We start from the raw sequence: 17188 nt of genomic DNA on the forward strand, positions 1-17188 counted from the left end.
AATGTGATACTTGGCAATTGTTGTGCTCATGTTTAAGCTCTTGCATCATATGCTTTGCACCCATTAATGAAGAAATACATAGAGCATGCTAAAATTTGGTTTGCATACTTGGTCTCTCTAAGGTCTAGATAATTTCTAATATTGAGTTTGAACAACAAGGAAGACGGTGTAGAGTCTTATAATGTTTACAATATGTCTTTTATGTGAGTTTTGCTGCACCGGTTCATCCTTGTGTTTGTTTCAAATAGCCTTGCTAGCCTAAACCTTGTATCGAGAGGGAATACTTCTCATGCATCCAAAATACTTGAGCCAACCACTATGCCATTTGTGTCCACCATACCTACCTACTACATGGTATTTCTCCGCCATTCCAAAGTAAATTGCTTGAGTGCTACCTTTAAATTTCCATTCTTCACCTTTACAATATATAGCTCATGGGACAAATAGCCTAAAAACTATTGTGGTATTGAATATGTACTTATGCACTTTATCTCTTATTAAGTTGCTTGTTGTGCGATAACCATGTTCCTGGGGACGCCATCAACTACTCTTTGTTGAATATCATGTGAGTTGCTATGCATGTTCGTCTTGTCTGAAGTAAGGGCGATCTACCACCTTATGGTTAGAGCGTGCATATTGTTAGAGAAGAACATTGGGCCGCTAACTAAAGCCATGATCCATGGTGGAAGTTTCAGTTTTGGACATATATCCTCAATCTCATATGAGAAAATTAATTGTTGCTACATGCTTATGCATAAAAGAGGAGTCCATTATCTGTTGTCTATGTTGTCCCGGTATGGATGTCTAAGTTGAGAATAATCAATAGCGAGAAATCCAATGCGAGCTTTCTCCTTAGACCTTTGTACAGGCGGCATAGAGGTACCCCTTTGTGATACTTGGTTAAAACATGTGCATTGCGATAATCCCGGTAGTCCAAGCTAATTAGGACAAGGTGCGGGCACTATTAGTATACTATGCATGAGGCTTGCAACTTGTAAGATATAATTTACATGATACATATGCTTTATTACTACCGTTGACAAAATTGTTTCTTGTTTTCAAAATCAAAGCTCTAGCACAAATATAGCAATCGATGCTTTCCTCTTTGAAGAACCTTTCTTCTACTTTTATTGTTGAGTCAGTTCACCTATTTCTCTCCACCTCAAGAAGCAAACACTTGTGTGAACTGTGCATTGATTCCTACATACTTGCATATTGCATTTGTTATATTACTCTATGTTGACAATATCCATGAGATATACATGTTATAAGTTGAAAGCAACCGCTGAAACTTCATCTTCCTTTGTGTTGCTTCAATGCCTTTACTATGAATTATTGCTTTATGAGTTAACTCTTATGCAAGACTTATTGATGCTTGTCTTGAAGTACTATTCATGAAAAGTCTTTGCTATATGATTCAGTTGTTTACTCAAGTCATTTACATTGTTTTGATCGCTGCATTCACTACATATGCTTACAAATAGTATGATCAAGGTTATGATGGCATGTCACTCCAGAAATTATCTTTGTTTATCGTTTACCTGCTCGGGACGAGCAGGAACTAAGCTTGGGGATGCTGACACGTCTCCGACGTATCGATAATTTCTTATGTTCCATGTCACATTATTGATGATATCTACATGTTTTATGCACACTTTATGTCATATTTGTGCATTTTCTGGAACTAACCTATTAACAAGATGCCGAAGTGCCGATTCTTTGTTTCTGCTGTTTTTGGTTTCAGAAATCCTAGTAAGGAAATATTCTCGGAATTGGACGACATCAACGCCCAGGGTCCTATTTTGCCACGAAGCTTCCAGAAGACCGAAAAGTCAACGAAGTGGGGCCACGAGGTGGCCAGACCACAGGGCGGCGCGGCCCAAGCCCTGGCCACGCCGACCTATGGTGTGGGCCCCTCGTGACGCCCCTTGACCTGCCCTTCCGCCTACAAATAGCCTTCGTCGCGAAACCCCCAGTACCGAGAGCCACGATACGGAAAACCTTCCAGAGACGCCGCCGCCGCCAATCCCATCTCGGGGGATTCAGGAGATCGCCTCCGGCACCCTGCCGGAGAGGGGAATCATCTCCCGGAGGACTCTACGCCGCCATGGTCGCCTCCGGAGTGATGTGTGAGTAGTTCACCCCTGGACTATGGGTCCATAGCAGTAGCTAGATGGTTGTCTTCTCCCCATTGTGCTTAATTGTCGGGTCTTGTGAGCTGCCGAACATGATCAAGATCATCTATCTGTAATTCTATATGTTGTGTTTGTTGGGATCCGATGAATAGAGAATACCATGTTATGTTGATTATCAATTTATATCTATGTGTTGTTTATGATCTTGCATGCTCTCCGTTATTAGTAGAGACTCTGACCAAGTTTTTGCTATTAACTCCAAGAGGGAGTATTTATGCTCGATAGTGGGTTCATGTCTCCGTGAATCTGGGGAAGTGACAGAAATCTCTAAGATTATGGATGTGTTGTTGCCACTAGGGATAAAACATTGGTGCTATGTTCGAGGGTGTAGTTACTGATTATATTACGCGCAATACTTAATGCAATTGTCTATTGTTAGCAACTTAATACTGGAAGGGGTTCGGATGATAACCTGAAGGTGGACTTTTTAGGCATAGATGCATGCTGGATAGCGGTCTATGTACTTTGTCGTAATGCCCAATTAAATCTCACTATACTCATCATAATATGTATGTGCATGGTCATGCCCTCTTTATTTGTCAATTGCCCAACTGTAATTTGTTCACCCAACATGTTGTTTATCTTATGGGAGAGACACCTCTAGTGAACTGTGGACCCCGGTCCAATTCTATATACTGAAATACAATCTACTGCAATACTGTTCTACTATTTTCTGCAAACAATCATCATCCACACTATACATCTAATCCTTTGTTACAGCAAGCCGGTGAGATTGACAACCTCGTTGTTTCGTTGGGGCAAAGTACTTGGTTTGTGTTGTGCAGGTTCCACGTTGGCGCCGGAATCCCTGGTGTTGCGCCGCACTACATCTCGCTGCCATCAACCTTCAACGTGCTTCTTGGCTCCTACTGGTTCGATAAACCTTGGTTTCATACTGAGGGAAAACTTGCCGCTGTACGCATCACACCTTCCTCTTGGGGTTCCCAACGGACGCGTGCTGTACGCGTATCACTCATCTATCACAACAATAAGCTTTTCTATAACCACTCTCAACGGTTATATTGATATATTTACTTTTTCGTTTGGGATTGGTTCGTAGGCTAGGATACTTTCATAGGCGATTTATGCGAGCCTCCGCTGCCTGGTGAACAGATTCCGAAGATCATTTGAGGCAGCCTATCAGAGAGAGACCGATCTCGAATGCAATCTTGACTGTCCTTATTGAGTAGATAAAGTTGCATGTGACCTTAAGTGATTCACAATTTAAGATACTAAGGAGATCCTACAAATCTCAGACCTAGACTCCATTCAGCTTTAGTCTTGAATCATGTCATGATGGAAAGAGTGCACTTCGTGATGAGCGATATAAGAAACAAACCATTGATTTCCAGTACATGTTCCTGCCAGCACCTATATTTTGTTTTGTGCGTTGGTTGGTTGCCTTACCTGCTATTGCTTTGCATAGCTTAATGGTGAAAGCCAGTAAATTTGTCCCTTAATGTTTATTCCCTTATGGCTGTGACTCCAACCTTGCATATCTAACTTTCTACCCCAGAAGTATGTAAAACATAATTTATCGATCTGTGTTAGGGTTTCAGTCTGGAGCTGGCCAGTATCCGCTCATATTCTCATGTTTCGTTTACATTTTGCATGCCAACTGACTTTTGCTTGACTGCCTTTTGTTCTACTGTAAAACGTTATAAACTACTGTAGACACAAGATCATTTTTTACAAGATCCATAGCCTTGAGGATTACCACGTACAAGAAGAGTAATCTGGTCACTTGGCAACAGTTGAAGTTTTGAGTACGCCACACCTAAGTACTGGCAAGGAATCTTGAATTATTGGAGAAGTCATGGCATGAGATGAGGTAGCCAATGCCGGCCCATAGGGCGGGGCAAAGGGGCGCTCGCCCCGGGCCTTCAGGAGCGAGGGCCCTGGCCCAAGATTGTTTTACATATTTGATATATTTATACTAAGACTAGCACAAATGCCCGTGCGTTGCTATGGGTTATTAGTTTTTATTGTCAAAGAGACATTGATATAGGTAGGCATTTGCATAACTCACTCTTTTTAAATATGAATCTCCTTATTAGAACTATAATAGTCTATTCTTACAATCAGTTTCTCTTTGACTAATAAGGTAACTAAGTCCCTTGATTGGAGGGATTCACAAAAACTACGAAGGAATCCATGCAATCAAGGAAAATGTCAGAGATGATTCAAATCAAAGAAGTATGGCTCATATATACTCTATGTTTCAAACCGTAAAAATGTGGCACGAAAACACCATCAAATATATCTTTTCTAATCCCATAAATAGTGAAGGAAAAAGGTAAATAATTTCAAAGGTTTCATCAAAATGCCAAGTAATTTTCACATCTTCAGAAAAGTAACACTTGGCATAATTTTTTTGTTTTAAAAGTCATAAGAACCTGATCTTTTCATGGGTTATGGCGAGGACCTAGAGTTCTCATGATCTTCCCTATGAAAGAACATATATGTTTTGAGCATGGGTTTAATCAGATATGCATTTAGTATGACTAACATCCTGTAACTAAAATAAGATAGTGTAGAAAATTCTCAGTTGTTTAATGAATCCATATATCCTGTAATATGCTCTTAAGTGTTATTGCATTGCATGGTATTCTTGGTAACATGACAAACAACGCCATTTTATCTAGAAATTTGAGATAGACCGTAAACCAGAGTGCCACAATTAGATTCTGCATATCTTGGACAAAACCGGGGAATATAAGTCAGATGGCCTAATTAACAACCAAATCAAGATGTCTTACCATGAAAAAAAACCTTCTCACTCAAGGAGTTGTAGGTGGTATGATCCGAGAAACTATCTTTGGTAAATACATGTTATATCTCAGCGCTAAACTAATCTTCACCAAATAGAAGGTTCAGAACTTCTACGCTGTATTACAAGATGGGGTTAGAGTGGGTAATTAATATATGCATGGTTAGGGCGGTAAACAAAAAAGAGTGCTACTTGTGAATATTTACAGAAAACAATATTATACTGTACTGAAGCAAATAGCTGCATGGACATATAAAATGCAAAAGCACTCCACTTATCTATATGTAAGTCACAGTTTATTTAATGTTGGAACTCTTTATTCCATCAGGTGATCTTTAGCTAGCCATCAGGTATCTTGTACCATACATGATTATGGATCTAGCTGCTTTGCTTGCATGATAGATGGAATCACATGGCTAGCTCTTGACCTTGAATGAGGCTCCTTTAGTACAAAGGAAATCGATCTAGTCTTTTGGTCATGCTTAGATGACTGAAAATCTGAAATGAGATTCATGATGTTCGGCGCCTCATGTAATTGCCGACGAAATCTCTCCAACTATTGCATGTTGAAATAACCAGCCAAACATCCCTCCGTACATTTTGATCAGCACCTGCGGCATGAGGACCAAGAGATGAGGGAAAAGTTAGTTTCTAGTACACTTGCACCTCGTCTTGTCTCCGATTCACGTTAGTCAATATAATCACCATAAAAAAATCTGCTTGAACCATACTAACGATGCGTGTTCATGAAAATAACTGAGAAAAGAAATTTACAAAATCAGAATTTATCTTTTTGTTTGGTTCATCTGGATAGATATATTGTAGATATGATAATTAGGGGAAAGAAATAGATGCACTATAAAACAGTGTACTAAAATCACCACACACACCACAAATCATCTAGCACTCCCTATTTAGCATCTTTTGCCACCAATCCATAGATAAGTGTTATTACTGAAAATGGTACACATGAAATCACATGAAATACCTAGCCACAATAAGATCATTGGTACACTTGTAGTGCAGAGACGGCTTGGGGTGACATCTTCTCGATGTCAAGGATGACAGGAAACTCGAAGGTTGATAGTCCACTTCTTGCTTGGTCCTCCTCGCCAGCACCACACTGCGTCATGCGCGAGTCGTAGTAAACCTGATCAGGGGATGACCGTTTAGTTCATTCATCGGCGATAAGAAGATCAACTACAACTTTCTGGACATATAACCACACTCCCACACAACCACTCCACGTACTCACTCGTTATCACTAAATCACCACACACCACAAAGCGCATAGCACTCCATGTTTAGCATATTTGCTGCAAATCCATTTTTTCATGAAAAGGATTCAAACTTTCAGTTATGCACTTATAGTCCTTGAATGTATCCTGGCACATTAATATAGTGATCACTAAGTTTCCCTTTGTCAGGGTACCATTGCATTCAAGGTAGTAAAGCTTGACTTTCAAGTGACTGATATGATTGATGACGATGTAAATAACAGCCTTTGTTATATTATATCTGACCAAGTTAACTTTTAGAAACATGCACATAGTAGACTGCCTTTTAATGATCCTATTGGTACTTAAAGAAGACAACTAATAAAAAATATTAGCAATACCAACATCTCTCAGAAAGTAGATACTGACAACAGTAGGATGCCTAGTAAGCTTCATTATGATCATCTACAATAAGGTAGATACAGAACAGTAGGATGCCTAGCAAGCTTCATTGTGGGCATGCATATCTCTTTTGATCTGCATAAAACAATCATCTAAGATTACATCCATTAGCCTGAAAATGATGCTTGCCCAATTAACTTATGCAGTTGCACACCACTACCGAATGACGCTTGCCCAATTAACTTATGCAGTTGCACACCACTACCAAAGAAGAGGCAGTACAAATAATATTGTTCAAGCCATACTGTCTACCTTAATTTGGCTATATTTTGCATGGTTTTAAATAGCCGACGGTAGGTTATAGCTGTGGCCTACCAAAACAGCTATAGCCCGGCTATAGCCTGACTATAGCCGGCTATTTAAGGACTTTGGCACCTGTAGCCGTGCGCATCGTGCGGGAAAGGCTATAGCGGGACTATAGAGGGCTATTTAAAACAAAGATATTTTGTGAATCAGCGTACAACATAAACAGAATTTTAACAATGATTGAAGCACACAAGTGAATTTGGCCTACATCCATGTTCAAAAGAACCAAAAATTCAAAGAAGTTAGATACATATTGCAGTGTACCACCAAAACAATAGATAAATATGAAATGAATAGAACCGGAAATTCAAAGTATGCTAACCAAGGGAAGCATTGGCATGCATATTCCTCTTTGTGTCGCTGATCATACCATGCCCATCAACTCCTTCTATTCTGCAAAAAGACAAAAATATAATAAGAGTAGGTGCGGTGCAGACGATGGAAGCGGATGATGTGCAAAACTTGTAAAGGTAAGGTGATTGTGGTGTGTTCTAACTTCTAAATATGATTCTGATAGAAAATATAAAATGAGGGCTATAGAAAAAACTCCTGCAGATAGGCAATTCAGTTTATGATATTACCATACGAAAATAAACAAATACAAAGAGCTGAAGCTACAAAGATGAAGTTAGTTTGCTACTTAAGAAATGCAAGAAACCCATAAATATGCACTTGGTTGATTAGTTTACACAAATAGGAGAGAATAGCATGATTTAAAAATAATTGCGATGCATCTCATGTAACTTGCCGAATGTCCTGCAACACCAGCAGCCACACACAAGCAGATTCACATCATAAATTTACAATCCAACAGCTGTAGATTGGAAGGTTATGAGGGGCCAGGAAATCGCCGCTCAAGCAGATGATTGATGTGTTGTTACCTTATTGTATTGTATCTTGCTTGCGTATAGCGTGGTCTGTGAGAGGCCATGAAACCGCTGCTCAAGGCAGAACATGATGTCATCAGCCCTACTCACCACCATCCATTAGCCTGAAAATGACGCTTGCCCAATTAACTTATGCAGTTGCACACCACTACCAAAGAAGAGGCAGTACAAATAATATTGTTCAAGCCATACTGTCTACCTTAATTTGGCTATATTTTGCATGGTTTTAAATAGCCGGCCGTAGGTTATAGCTGTGGCCTACCAAAACAGCTATAGCCCGGCTATAGCCTGACTATAGTCGGCTATTTAAGGACTTTGGCACCTTTAGCCGGGCACATCGTGCGGGAAAGGCTATAGCGGGGCTATAGCGGGCTATTTAAAACAGAGATATTTTGTGAATCAGCGTACAACATAAACAGAAATTTAACAATGATTGAAGCACACAAGTGAATTTGGCCTACATCCATATTCAAAAGAACCAAAAATTCAAAGAAGTTAGATACATATTGCAGTGTACCACCAAAACAATAGATAAATATGAAATGAAAAGAACCGGAAATTCAAAGTATGCTAACCAAGGGAAGCATTGGCATGCATATTCCTCTTTGTGTCGCTGATCATACCATGCCCATCAACTCCTTCTATTCTGCAAAAAAGACAAAATTATAATAAGAGTAGGTGCGGTGCAGACAATGGAAGCGGATGATGTGTAAAACTTGTAAATGTAAGGTGATTGTGGTGTGTTCTAACTTCTAAATATGATTCTGATAGAAAATATAAAATGAGGGCTATAGAAAAAATTCCTGCAGATAGGCAATTAAGTTTATGATATTACCATACGAAAATAAACAAATACAAAGAGCTGAAGCTACAAAGATGAAGTTAGTTTGCTACTTAAGAAGTGCAAGAAACCCATAAATATGCACTTGGTTGATTAGTTTACACAAACAGGAGAGAATAGCATGATTTAAAAATAATTGTGATGCATCTCAGGTAACTTGCCGAATGTCCTGCAACACCAGCAGCCACACACAAGCAGATTCACATCATAAATTTACAATCCAACACCTGTAGATTGGAAGGTTATGAGGGGCCGGGAAATCGCCACTCAAGCAGATGATTGATGTGTTGTTACCTTATTTGTATTGTATCTTGCTTGCGTCAAGCGTGGTATGTGAGAGGCCATGAAACCGCTGTTCAAGGCAGAATAGGATGTCATCAGCCCTACTCACCACCGTCAAGTCTTGTCCAACCCTATTAGGTTATTGACGTTGCTCCACGGGGACCTCCAGGGCCTAGGTGCTATGACAATATCTCTAGGCTGTTGAGCAGGTACTCCCACAAGAACTTTGTCAGGAACAACACGTGCCTGTAGATTGTGTCGCCCACCCCAGCCCGCCCAAACTGCACATTCAGTAGTCATAACCAATAGCTTCTTTATTGGAAGAACAAAATGGAAAGAAGAGAACTTTCTGGGCAAAAAATCTAAGGTTACCTTGGGAAGTATCCGCGTGTATGACTCCGGAATCGCCATCTAGATCTGGTTTGCGCAGTCATTCTTTTGCCGCAGGTCTCTTCGGGCCAACTCCGTTAGCCCGAGTTTGGTCACACATAGTGTTGGCAGCCACCACCTCTCCTCGTTAGTAAGGTGCAGACGAGCATATTACTATGTAACCTCCATCTACAACAATAAACAAAATGAGCATCAGGACATGATAATTAATTTTGCAAGATGTAAACAAAAATATCAGGTAGTATCTTTTCTCCATCTCCTGAATGTATCAACTGATGACAAAGAGCCTAAGTTTCAGAAAATCTAATGGTATCATAGAAATGATATACCAAATTGTATCATAGAAGCATTAATCGAAGACATGGGGGCGGCTACCATAGAAAGAGATCCACCCAACACAGGCATCACTGACGTGGTTGAATTGCATGGTGCAGTTGCATCAAACATGGATAAGACCACCAAACTGCCGGGAAACAATAGTAATATAGGATCAACTGTAGTAAGCATAAGTTTCATTGCAAATGAATCAAATACCAGTTTATAGACCTGCAGCGTCAATTCAATCCACTGCAGATAGAAGCAGATGAATAAGCCCACCCCGTTTTACTCAATTAATTGGAAACAGTCTCTATTGATTACACCTCCACTGCTGTACATCTTTGCTACTTGATTCAATTCAGTTCGTGATATCAATTTTCGAATGAACCTCCTACAGTATACTAAATGTAGATCGACGATTTTTGGGGGAAAATGTTTCTTTAATTTCTGTAGAATTGCTAGTATGACGGAGCAGTGTAGTAGTACCTAGTTAAGTGGTGGTGATGGTGGGTGTGCAGGTGCAGGAGGAGGCAGCCATGACGAACCTCAGCGGCCGAAGCAGCAGCCGCCGCACAACCCCCGGGGCTTGCGCGAGGTATTTAACCCCTCCTGCTCCATCGTCAACCCACCCTCCGCGTTCTGCCTCGCTTCCACTGCCAAGTCCATGCCCCCGCTCGAGGTCTTTGACCCCCTCCTCCTCCTCCACCGCCCTCCCTCCGCCGTCCTCGCTTCGCATCTGCCCCAGGATCGAAGCAGCAGAAGGAGAGAATCCGATGGCGATGTCAAAGGTGCCACCCCGTATGCTGCAGAGCCTGCTCACCTCTTTTTCTCTCCAGCACCGGCTGCTAGAGTTGGGGTCTGAAATCTCGATTAGGATGGCCACGGCATGGAGGACTTCACACCTCACGACATCAGAAAAGGAGGTGCTAGATGTCATCAGTGGCGGTAGAGGTCTTGCGTCTCTCGTCGGTGGGGAAGGCGGGCACGACAACGAGGATGCTAGGGTTATCCGCATGGGGAGGTGGGCTCGCGATTGACGGGGAAGATGGCGAGGCGGGGCACACGGCGGAGGCTGACCATCGGCGCTGGCCGGCAGCAATCTGCTTCGACCGATGGGTGTGCAGGATAGCGGCAAGCAGCGGTGGTAGGGGACGAGAGGCGGGGGCGGGTGACGAGCAGGACAACGGCGGCGGCCTGCCCTCTGGCTGTGGTGTTCGTGCTAGGCGGCCTCAGATGTAACGCCAGATCCCGATCTAGAGATTGAGTTTGGGGCTCGATGAGAAGATTGTGTGTTAGGCGGGCCCACATGTCGGCGCTGGAAAATATTGGACGACCAAACTCTTTGACGTATTGGTGGGTAGGCAGAATAAGGAACACATTCATCCTTTTTAAGTAGTGTAAGTAGTGTAGATACTTAGGTTGTTGATTTCAAAATAATTCTAAAAAACTATAGATGCCCTAAGCTACAGTTTACCGTGCCTCTTACCAAACATTTATTTAAATATTTACGCTTTAGAATGTACCATTTAGAATAATTCTATAAAATATACAAGATTCAAGCTGGATCTTACCGTGCCTCTACTCCAACTTCTGTTAACAAACTTTTTATCAAAGATATGATTTCTCTCTAGCCTTCCCAAATGTCTAGACAACACCGACCTATATCATTTTTTCATAATTAATCTTAAAGACACGTGTACACAAGTAGCCATTGGTAGAAATAAGAAACATGGCATAGTTTGCTCGATCAATAGAAATATATTTTTTCAAATATCTTCTTCAAGATTTCGAAGACCATGAATCATTCAAATGTAAATATTATTTTGTTTGTTATTGCATTACCCTAATATTTTCTCTTGCCCAATAGTAAGGGCCAGAACACGAATCTTTCTTAAACTTTAAGTAATATATATAAATTTACCATAAATAAATATTTAAAAAAAATCTAGGGGGGGCAATGGCCCCTTCCCTACGATAACTTCGCTATTGTGAACAAGGGGCCCTTGATATCGTTTCGTCCTAGGGCCTCCGAAATCTATGGACGGGCCCTGGAGGTAGCCTTTTAAGTTTTAATGCTGCTTGTCCAAGATCGGTTTCATTGATGCCCACTCTATGCATGTTGAGCAGTAGCGTAGGCAGGATCATAGCACGTCCCAAGCCAACTTCAGTGAGCTGCGCCAACTTCAGTGAACTGTAGCAATAGTATGCAAGAGTACTGTACAGTTGCAACAAACGCCCCTATTGTTGAGTACATGGCAGACTAGATCTCGTGCTTTGCTCTGCATCGTACATTGATGCCCACTGGTTCTATGGATGTTGAGTGTGGACCCTAAACGCCGTAGGGAGTGGACGTGTCGAGTGCGCACTTGTGAAGATGAACACTATGATACCCGGCCGGCCAGCAAGCTTAGTTTTATGACTACTAGATGACCCGTTGCGCATCACAAGAATGCCGGATGCAACTACTACATTGCTGCCACACACTTTATTTGTTGGTAAAAAGTAATTAATTTTATTTGCATTTATTCAACTAACACCATATAGAAACACTTATGTACACCGATAAAGGTGAATAATTTATTACTCAAATTGTAGTACTCAAATAGACTATTAACCAAATTAAAACTTGAATCCTCACGAAATAACATTGTGAATACTTATCATCGACTGATCGCCTTGATGGCATAGCAAATCACCCCAACAGTACATGGAACACCATGCTCACTGGCTGGACTACGTTCCTCTTAAAAATAATAAACACAGTCATGTCAGATGCAAGACCATATTGCTATCATAGGTTAATGATAATAAAGAGGACTCCGCATCACAAGTTGTTCTTAAAATCACCTCCTTGCAAAATAAAAAAAAAGAGAGATTGTCATCGACACAACTCGAGCAATAATATTCTGCGTATTATTAAGATACGACATTTGTGATTTTAAAAAAATGGCAACCGATATTGAGAAGCATTACACATCAAACAGAAATATTCAAAACCTGATAGTTTTGATTGAGAATTAAATTCCAACATCGGATTAGGACATTCCAAAACTACAATACTACACAAACTCACAATATTTTTTAATCTCTCATCACCTTATACATATACTCTTCATCAGAATAATTGGTACATCCCTAGTGTGTTTTAGATAGCAGACAATCGTGTCATTTCAAGAACCATAGCAGCAGCTTATGCAATTGTAGAGAGCAATCACATCGATAAAAAAATCTGCATCGACAAATCTCACAAATTTGAACACAGAAGAGAAAGGTGTTTCATGTCACACAAATTTAAAATTCACGAATATGTTTCTCGGTCACTATGGTCAGAATCCTAAACGATGAACGTATGAATGAACCAAATAAAGGTCAGGTCTATGCACTGAGGACAATATTTCTAGTCCATCTCCCAGGAAAGAAAGCAAGTTCGATGCTCTAAGGATATAGTTTCAATATCAACTCAGGAATGGAAGTAAGTTCAATGCACTAAGGATATATATAGTTTCCATTTCAACTCCCAAACCTTACTGTTTTAAGGCGAACGAAAATGAAGTTGCAAACACTTTTCACCTGTTTAATATTATATATACATGCCAGTCAAACGACCAGGCCAGGAGGTATACAGTCCATAATTTCAAGAAGAAAGGCATTTCCTCAGCTATCACAACAATAAACTTTTCTATAACCACTCTCAGCGGTTATATGTGATATATTTACTTTTTCGTTTGGGATTGGTTCGCAGGCTGGGATACTTTCATAGGTGATTTATGCGAGCCTCCGCTGCCTGGTGAACAGATTCCGAAGATCATTTGAGGCAGCCTATCAGAGAGAGACCAATCTCGAATGCAATCTTGGCTGTCCTTATTGAGTAGATAAAGTTGCATATGACCTTAAGTGATTCACCATTTAAGATACTAAGGAGATCCTACAAATCTCAGACCTAGACTCCATTCAGCTTTATCTTGAATCATGTCATGATGGAAAGAGTGCACTTCGTGATGAGCGATATAAGAAACAAACCATTGATTTCCTGTACATGTTCCTGCCAGCACCTATATTTTGTTTTGTGCGTTGGTTGTTGGTTGCCTTACCTGCTATTGCTTTGCATAGCTTAATGGTAAAAGCCAATAAATTTTTCCCTTAATGTTTATTCCCTTATGGCTGTAACTCCAACCTTGCATATCTGACTGTCTACCCCAGAAGTATGTAAAACATAATTTATCGATCTGTGTTAGGGTTTTAGTCTGGAGCTGGCCAGTATCTGCTCATATTCTCATGTTTCGTTTACATTTTACATGCCAACTGACTTTTGCTTGACTGCCTTTTGTTCTACTGTAAAACGTTATAAACTACTGTCGACACAAGATCATTTTTTACAAGATCCATAGCCTTGAGGATTACCACGTACAAGAAGAGTAATCTGATCACTTGGCAGCAGTTGAAGTTTTGAGTACGCCACACCTAAGTACTGGCAAGGAATCTTGAATTATTGGAGAAGTCATGGCATGAGATGAGGTAACCTTTTAAGTTTTAATGTTGCCTGTCCAAGATCGGTTTCATTGATGCCCACTCTATGCATGTTGAGCAGTAGCGTAGGCAGGATCGTAGCACGTCCCAAGCCAACTTCAGTGAACTGTAGCAATAGCACACAAGAGTACTGTACAGTAGCAACAAACGCCCCTATTGTTGAGTACATGGCAGACTAGATATCGTGCTTTGCTCTGCATCGTGCATTGATGCCCACTGGTTCTATGCATGTTGAGTGTGGACCCTAAACGCCGTAGGGAGTGGACGTGTCGAGTGCGCACTTGTGAAGATGATCACTATGATGCCCGGCCGGCCAGCAAGCTTAGTTTTATGACTACTAGATGACCCGTTGCGCGACTAGCAAGCTAGGATGCAACTACTATATTGCTGCCACACACTTTATTTGTTGGTAAAAAGTAATTAATTTTATTTGCATTTATTTAACTAACACCATATAGAAACACTTATGTACATCGATAAAGGTGAATAATTTATTACTCAAATTGTAGTACTCAAATAGACTATTAACCAAATTAAAACAAACTTGAATCCTCACAAAATAACATTGTGAATACTTATCATCGACTGATCGCCTTGATGGCATAGCAAATCACCCCAACAGTACATGGAACACCATGCTCACTGGCTGGGCTACGTTCCTCTTAAAAAGAATAAACACAGCCATGTCAGATGCAAGATCATATTGCTGTCATAGGTTAATGATAATAAAGAGGACTCCGCATCACAAGTTGTTCTTAAAATCACCTCCTTGCAAAATAAAAAAAGAGAGATTGTCATCGACACAACTCGAGCAATAAAATTCTGCGTATTATTAAGATACGACATTTGTGATTTAAAAAAAAATGGCAACCGATAATGAGAAGCATTACACATCAAACAGAAATGTTCAAAACCTGATAGTTTTGATTGAGAACTAAATTCCAACATCGGATTAGGACATTCCAAAACTACAATACCACACAAACTCACAATATTTTTTAATCTCTCATCACCTTATACATATACTCTTCATCAGAATAATTGGTACATCCCTAGTGTGTTTTAGATAGCAGACAATCGTGTCATTTCAAGAACCATAGCATCAGCTTATGCAATTGTAGAGAGCAACTGCGACTGATAAAAAAATCTACATCGGCAAATCTCACAAATTTGAACACAGAAGAGAAAGGTGTTTCATGTCACACAAATTTAAAATTCACGAATATGTTTCTCGGTCACTATGGTCAGAATCCTAAATGATGAACGTATGAATGAACCAAATAAAGGTCAGGTCTATGCACTGAGGACAATATTTCCAGTTCATCTCCCAAGAATGAAAGAAAGTTCGATGCTCTAAGGATATAGTTTCAATATCAACTCAGGAATGGAAGTAAGTTCAATGCACTAAGGATATATATAGTTTCCATTTCAACTCCCAAACCTTACTGTTTTAAGGCGAACGAAAATGAAGTTGCAAACACTTTTCACATGTTTAATATTATATATACATGCCATTCAAACGACCAGGCCAGGAGGTATACAGTCCATAATTTCAAGAAGAAAGGCATTTCCTCAGCTATCACAACAATAAGCTTTTCTATAACCACTCTCAACGGTTATATGTGATATATTTACTTTTTCGTTTGGGATTGGTTCGCAGGCTGGGATACTTTCATAGGCGATTTATGCGAGCCTCCGCTGCCTGGTGAACAGATTCCGAAGATCATTTGAGGAAGCCTATCAGAGAGAGACCGATCTCGAATGCAATCTTCACTGTCCTTATTGAGTAGATAAAGTTGCATGTGACCTTAAGTGATTCACCATTTAAGATACTAATGAGATCCTACAAATCTCAGACCTAGACTCCATTCAGCTTTAGTCTTGAATCATGTCATGATGGAAAGAGTGCACTTCTTGATGAGCGATATAAGAAACAAACCATTGATTTCCAGTACATGTTCCTGCCAGTACCTATATTTTGTTTTGTGCGTTGGTTGGTTGCCTTACCTGCTATTGCTTTGCATAGCTTAATGGTAAAAGCCAGTAAATTTTTCCCTTAATGTTTATTCCCTTATGGCTGTAACTCCAACCTTGCATATCTGACTGTCTACCCCAGAAGTATGTAAAACATAATTTATCGATCTGTGTTAGGGTTTCAGTCTGGAGCTGGCCAGTATCTGCTCATATTCTCATGTTTCGTTTACATTTTACATGCCAACTGACTTTTGCTTGACTCGCCTTTTGTTCTACTTTAAAACGTTATAAACTACTATCGACACAAGATCATTTTTTTACAAGATCCATAGCCTTGAGGATTACCACGTACAAGAAGAGTAATCTGATCACTTGGTAGCAGTTGAAGTTTTGAGTACGCCACACCTAAGTACTGGCAAGGAATCTTGAATTATTGGAGAAGTCATGGCATGAGATGAGGTAGCCTTTTAAGTTTTAATGCTGCCTGTCCAAGATCGGTTTCATTGATGCCCACTCTATGCATGTTGAGCAGTAGCGTAGGCAGGATCGTAGCACGTCCCAAGCCAACTTCAGTGAACTGTAGCAATGGCACGCAAGAGTACTGTACAGTAGCAACAAACGCCCCTATTGTTGAGTAATGGCAGACTAGATCTCGTGCATTGCTCTGCATCGTGCATTGATGCCCACTGGTTCTATGCATGTTGAGTGTGGACCCTAAACGCCGTAGGGAGTGGAAGTGTCGAGTGCGCACTTGTGAAGATGAACACTATGATGCCCAGCCTGCCGGCTAGCGTAGTTTTATGACTACTAGATGACCCGTTGCGCGTGGGCGCATGTGCCGGATGCAACTACTACATTGCTGCCACACACTTTATTTGTTGGTAAAAAGTAATTAATTTTATTTGCATTTATGTAACTAACACCATATAGAAACACTTATGTACACCGATAAAGGTGAATAATTTATTACTCAAATTGTAGTACTCAAATAGACTCTTAACCAAATTAAAACAAACTTG

General features: G+C 40.4%; 2 protein-coding genes across 11 annotated transcripts in view; both read right to left on the reverse strand.

Moving 5' to 3' along the window:
• LOC127334742 (uncharacterized) overlaps window positions 1-17188 on the reverse strand; it is a 167549-nt gene that overhangs the window by 110413 nt on the left and 39948 nt on the right. The window lies entirely within an intron of this gene.
• On the reverse strand, window positions 5013-10947 carry LOC127334740 (uncharacterized). 10 transcript variants are annotated; one of them, XM_071826475.1, is made up of 10 exons: window positions 10214-10947; window positions 9726-9813; window positions 9333-9518; window positions 8973-9241; window positions 8413-8478; window positions 8037-8209; window positions 7832-7941; window positions 7273-7343; window positions 5954-6115; window positions 5013-5576 (listed from the first exon to the last, which is right to left on the reverse strand). In XM_071826475.1, the coding sequence occupies exons 1-3, from the start codon at window positions 10681-10683 to the stop codon at window positions 9504-9506; spliced, it is 573 nt and encodes a 190-aa protein (XP_071682576.1). In that variant the 5' UTR covers window positions 10684-10947; the 3' UTR covers window positions 5013-5576; window positions 5954-6115; window positions 7273-7343; window positions 7832-7941; window positions 8037-8209; window positions 8413-8478; window positions 8973-9241; window positions 9333-9503. The 10 variants fall into 10 exon arrangements, 7 of the variants coding, with proteins under 7 accessions (XP_071682576.1, XP_071682574.1, XP_071682577.1 ...); XM_071826473.1 differs by having other exon boundaries at window positions 8413-8483; XR_011752338.1 differs by having other exon boundaries at window positions 8037-8483; window positions 10155-10945.

Source organism: Lolium perenne, chromosome 2 (genome assembly GCF_019359855.2).
Source record: "Lolium perenne isolate Kyuss_39 chromosome 2, Kyuss_2.0, whole genome shotgun sequence".
Taxonomy (NCBI): Eukaryota; Viridiplantae; Streptophyta; class Magnoliopsida; order Poales; family Poaceae; genus Lolium; species Lolium perenne.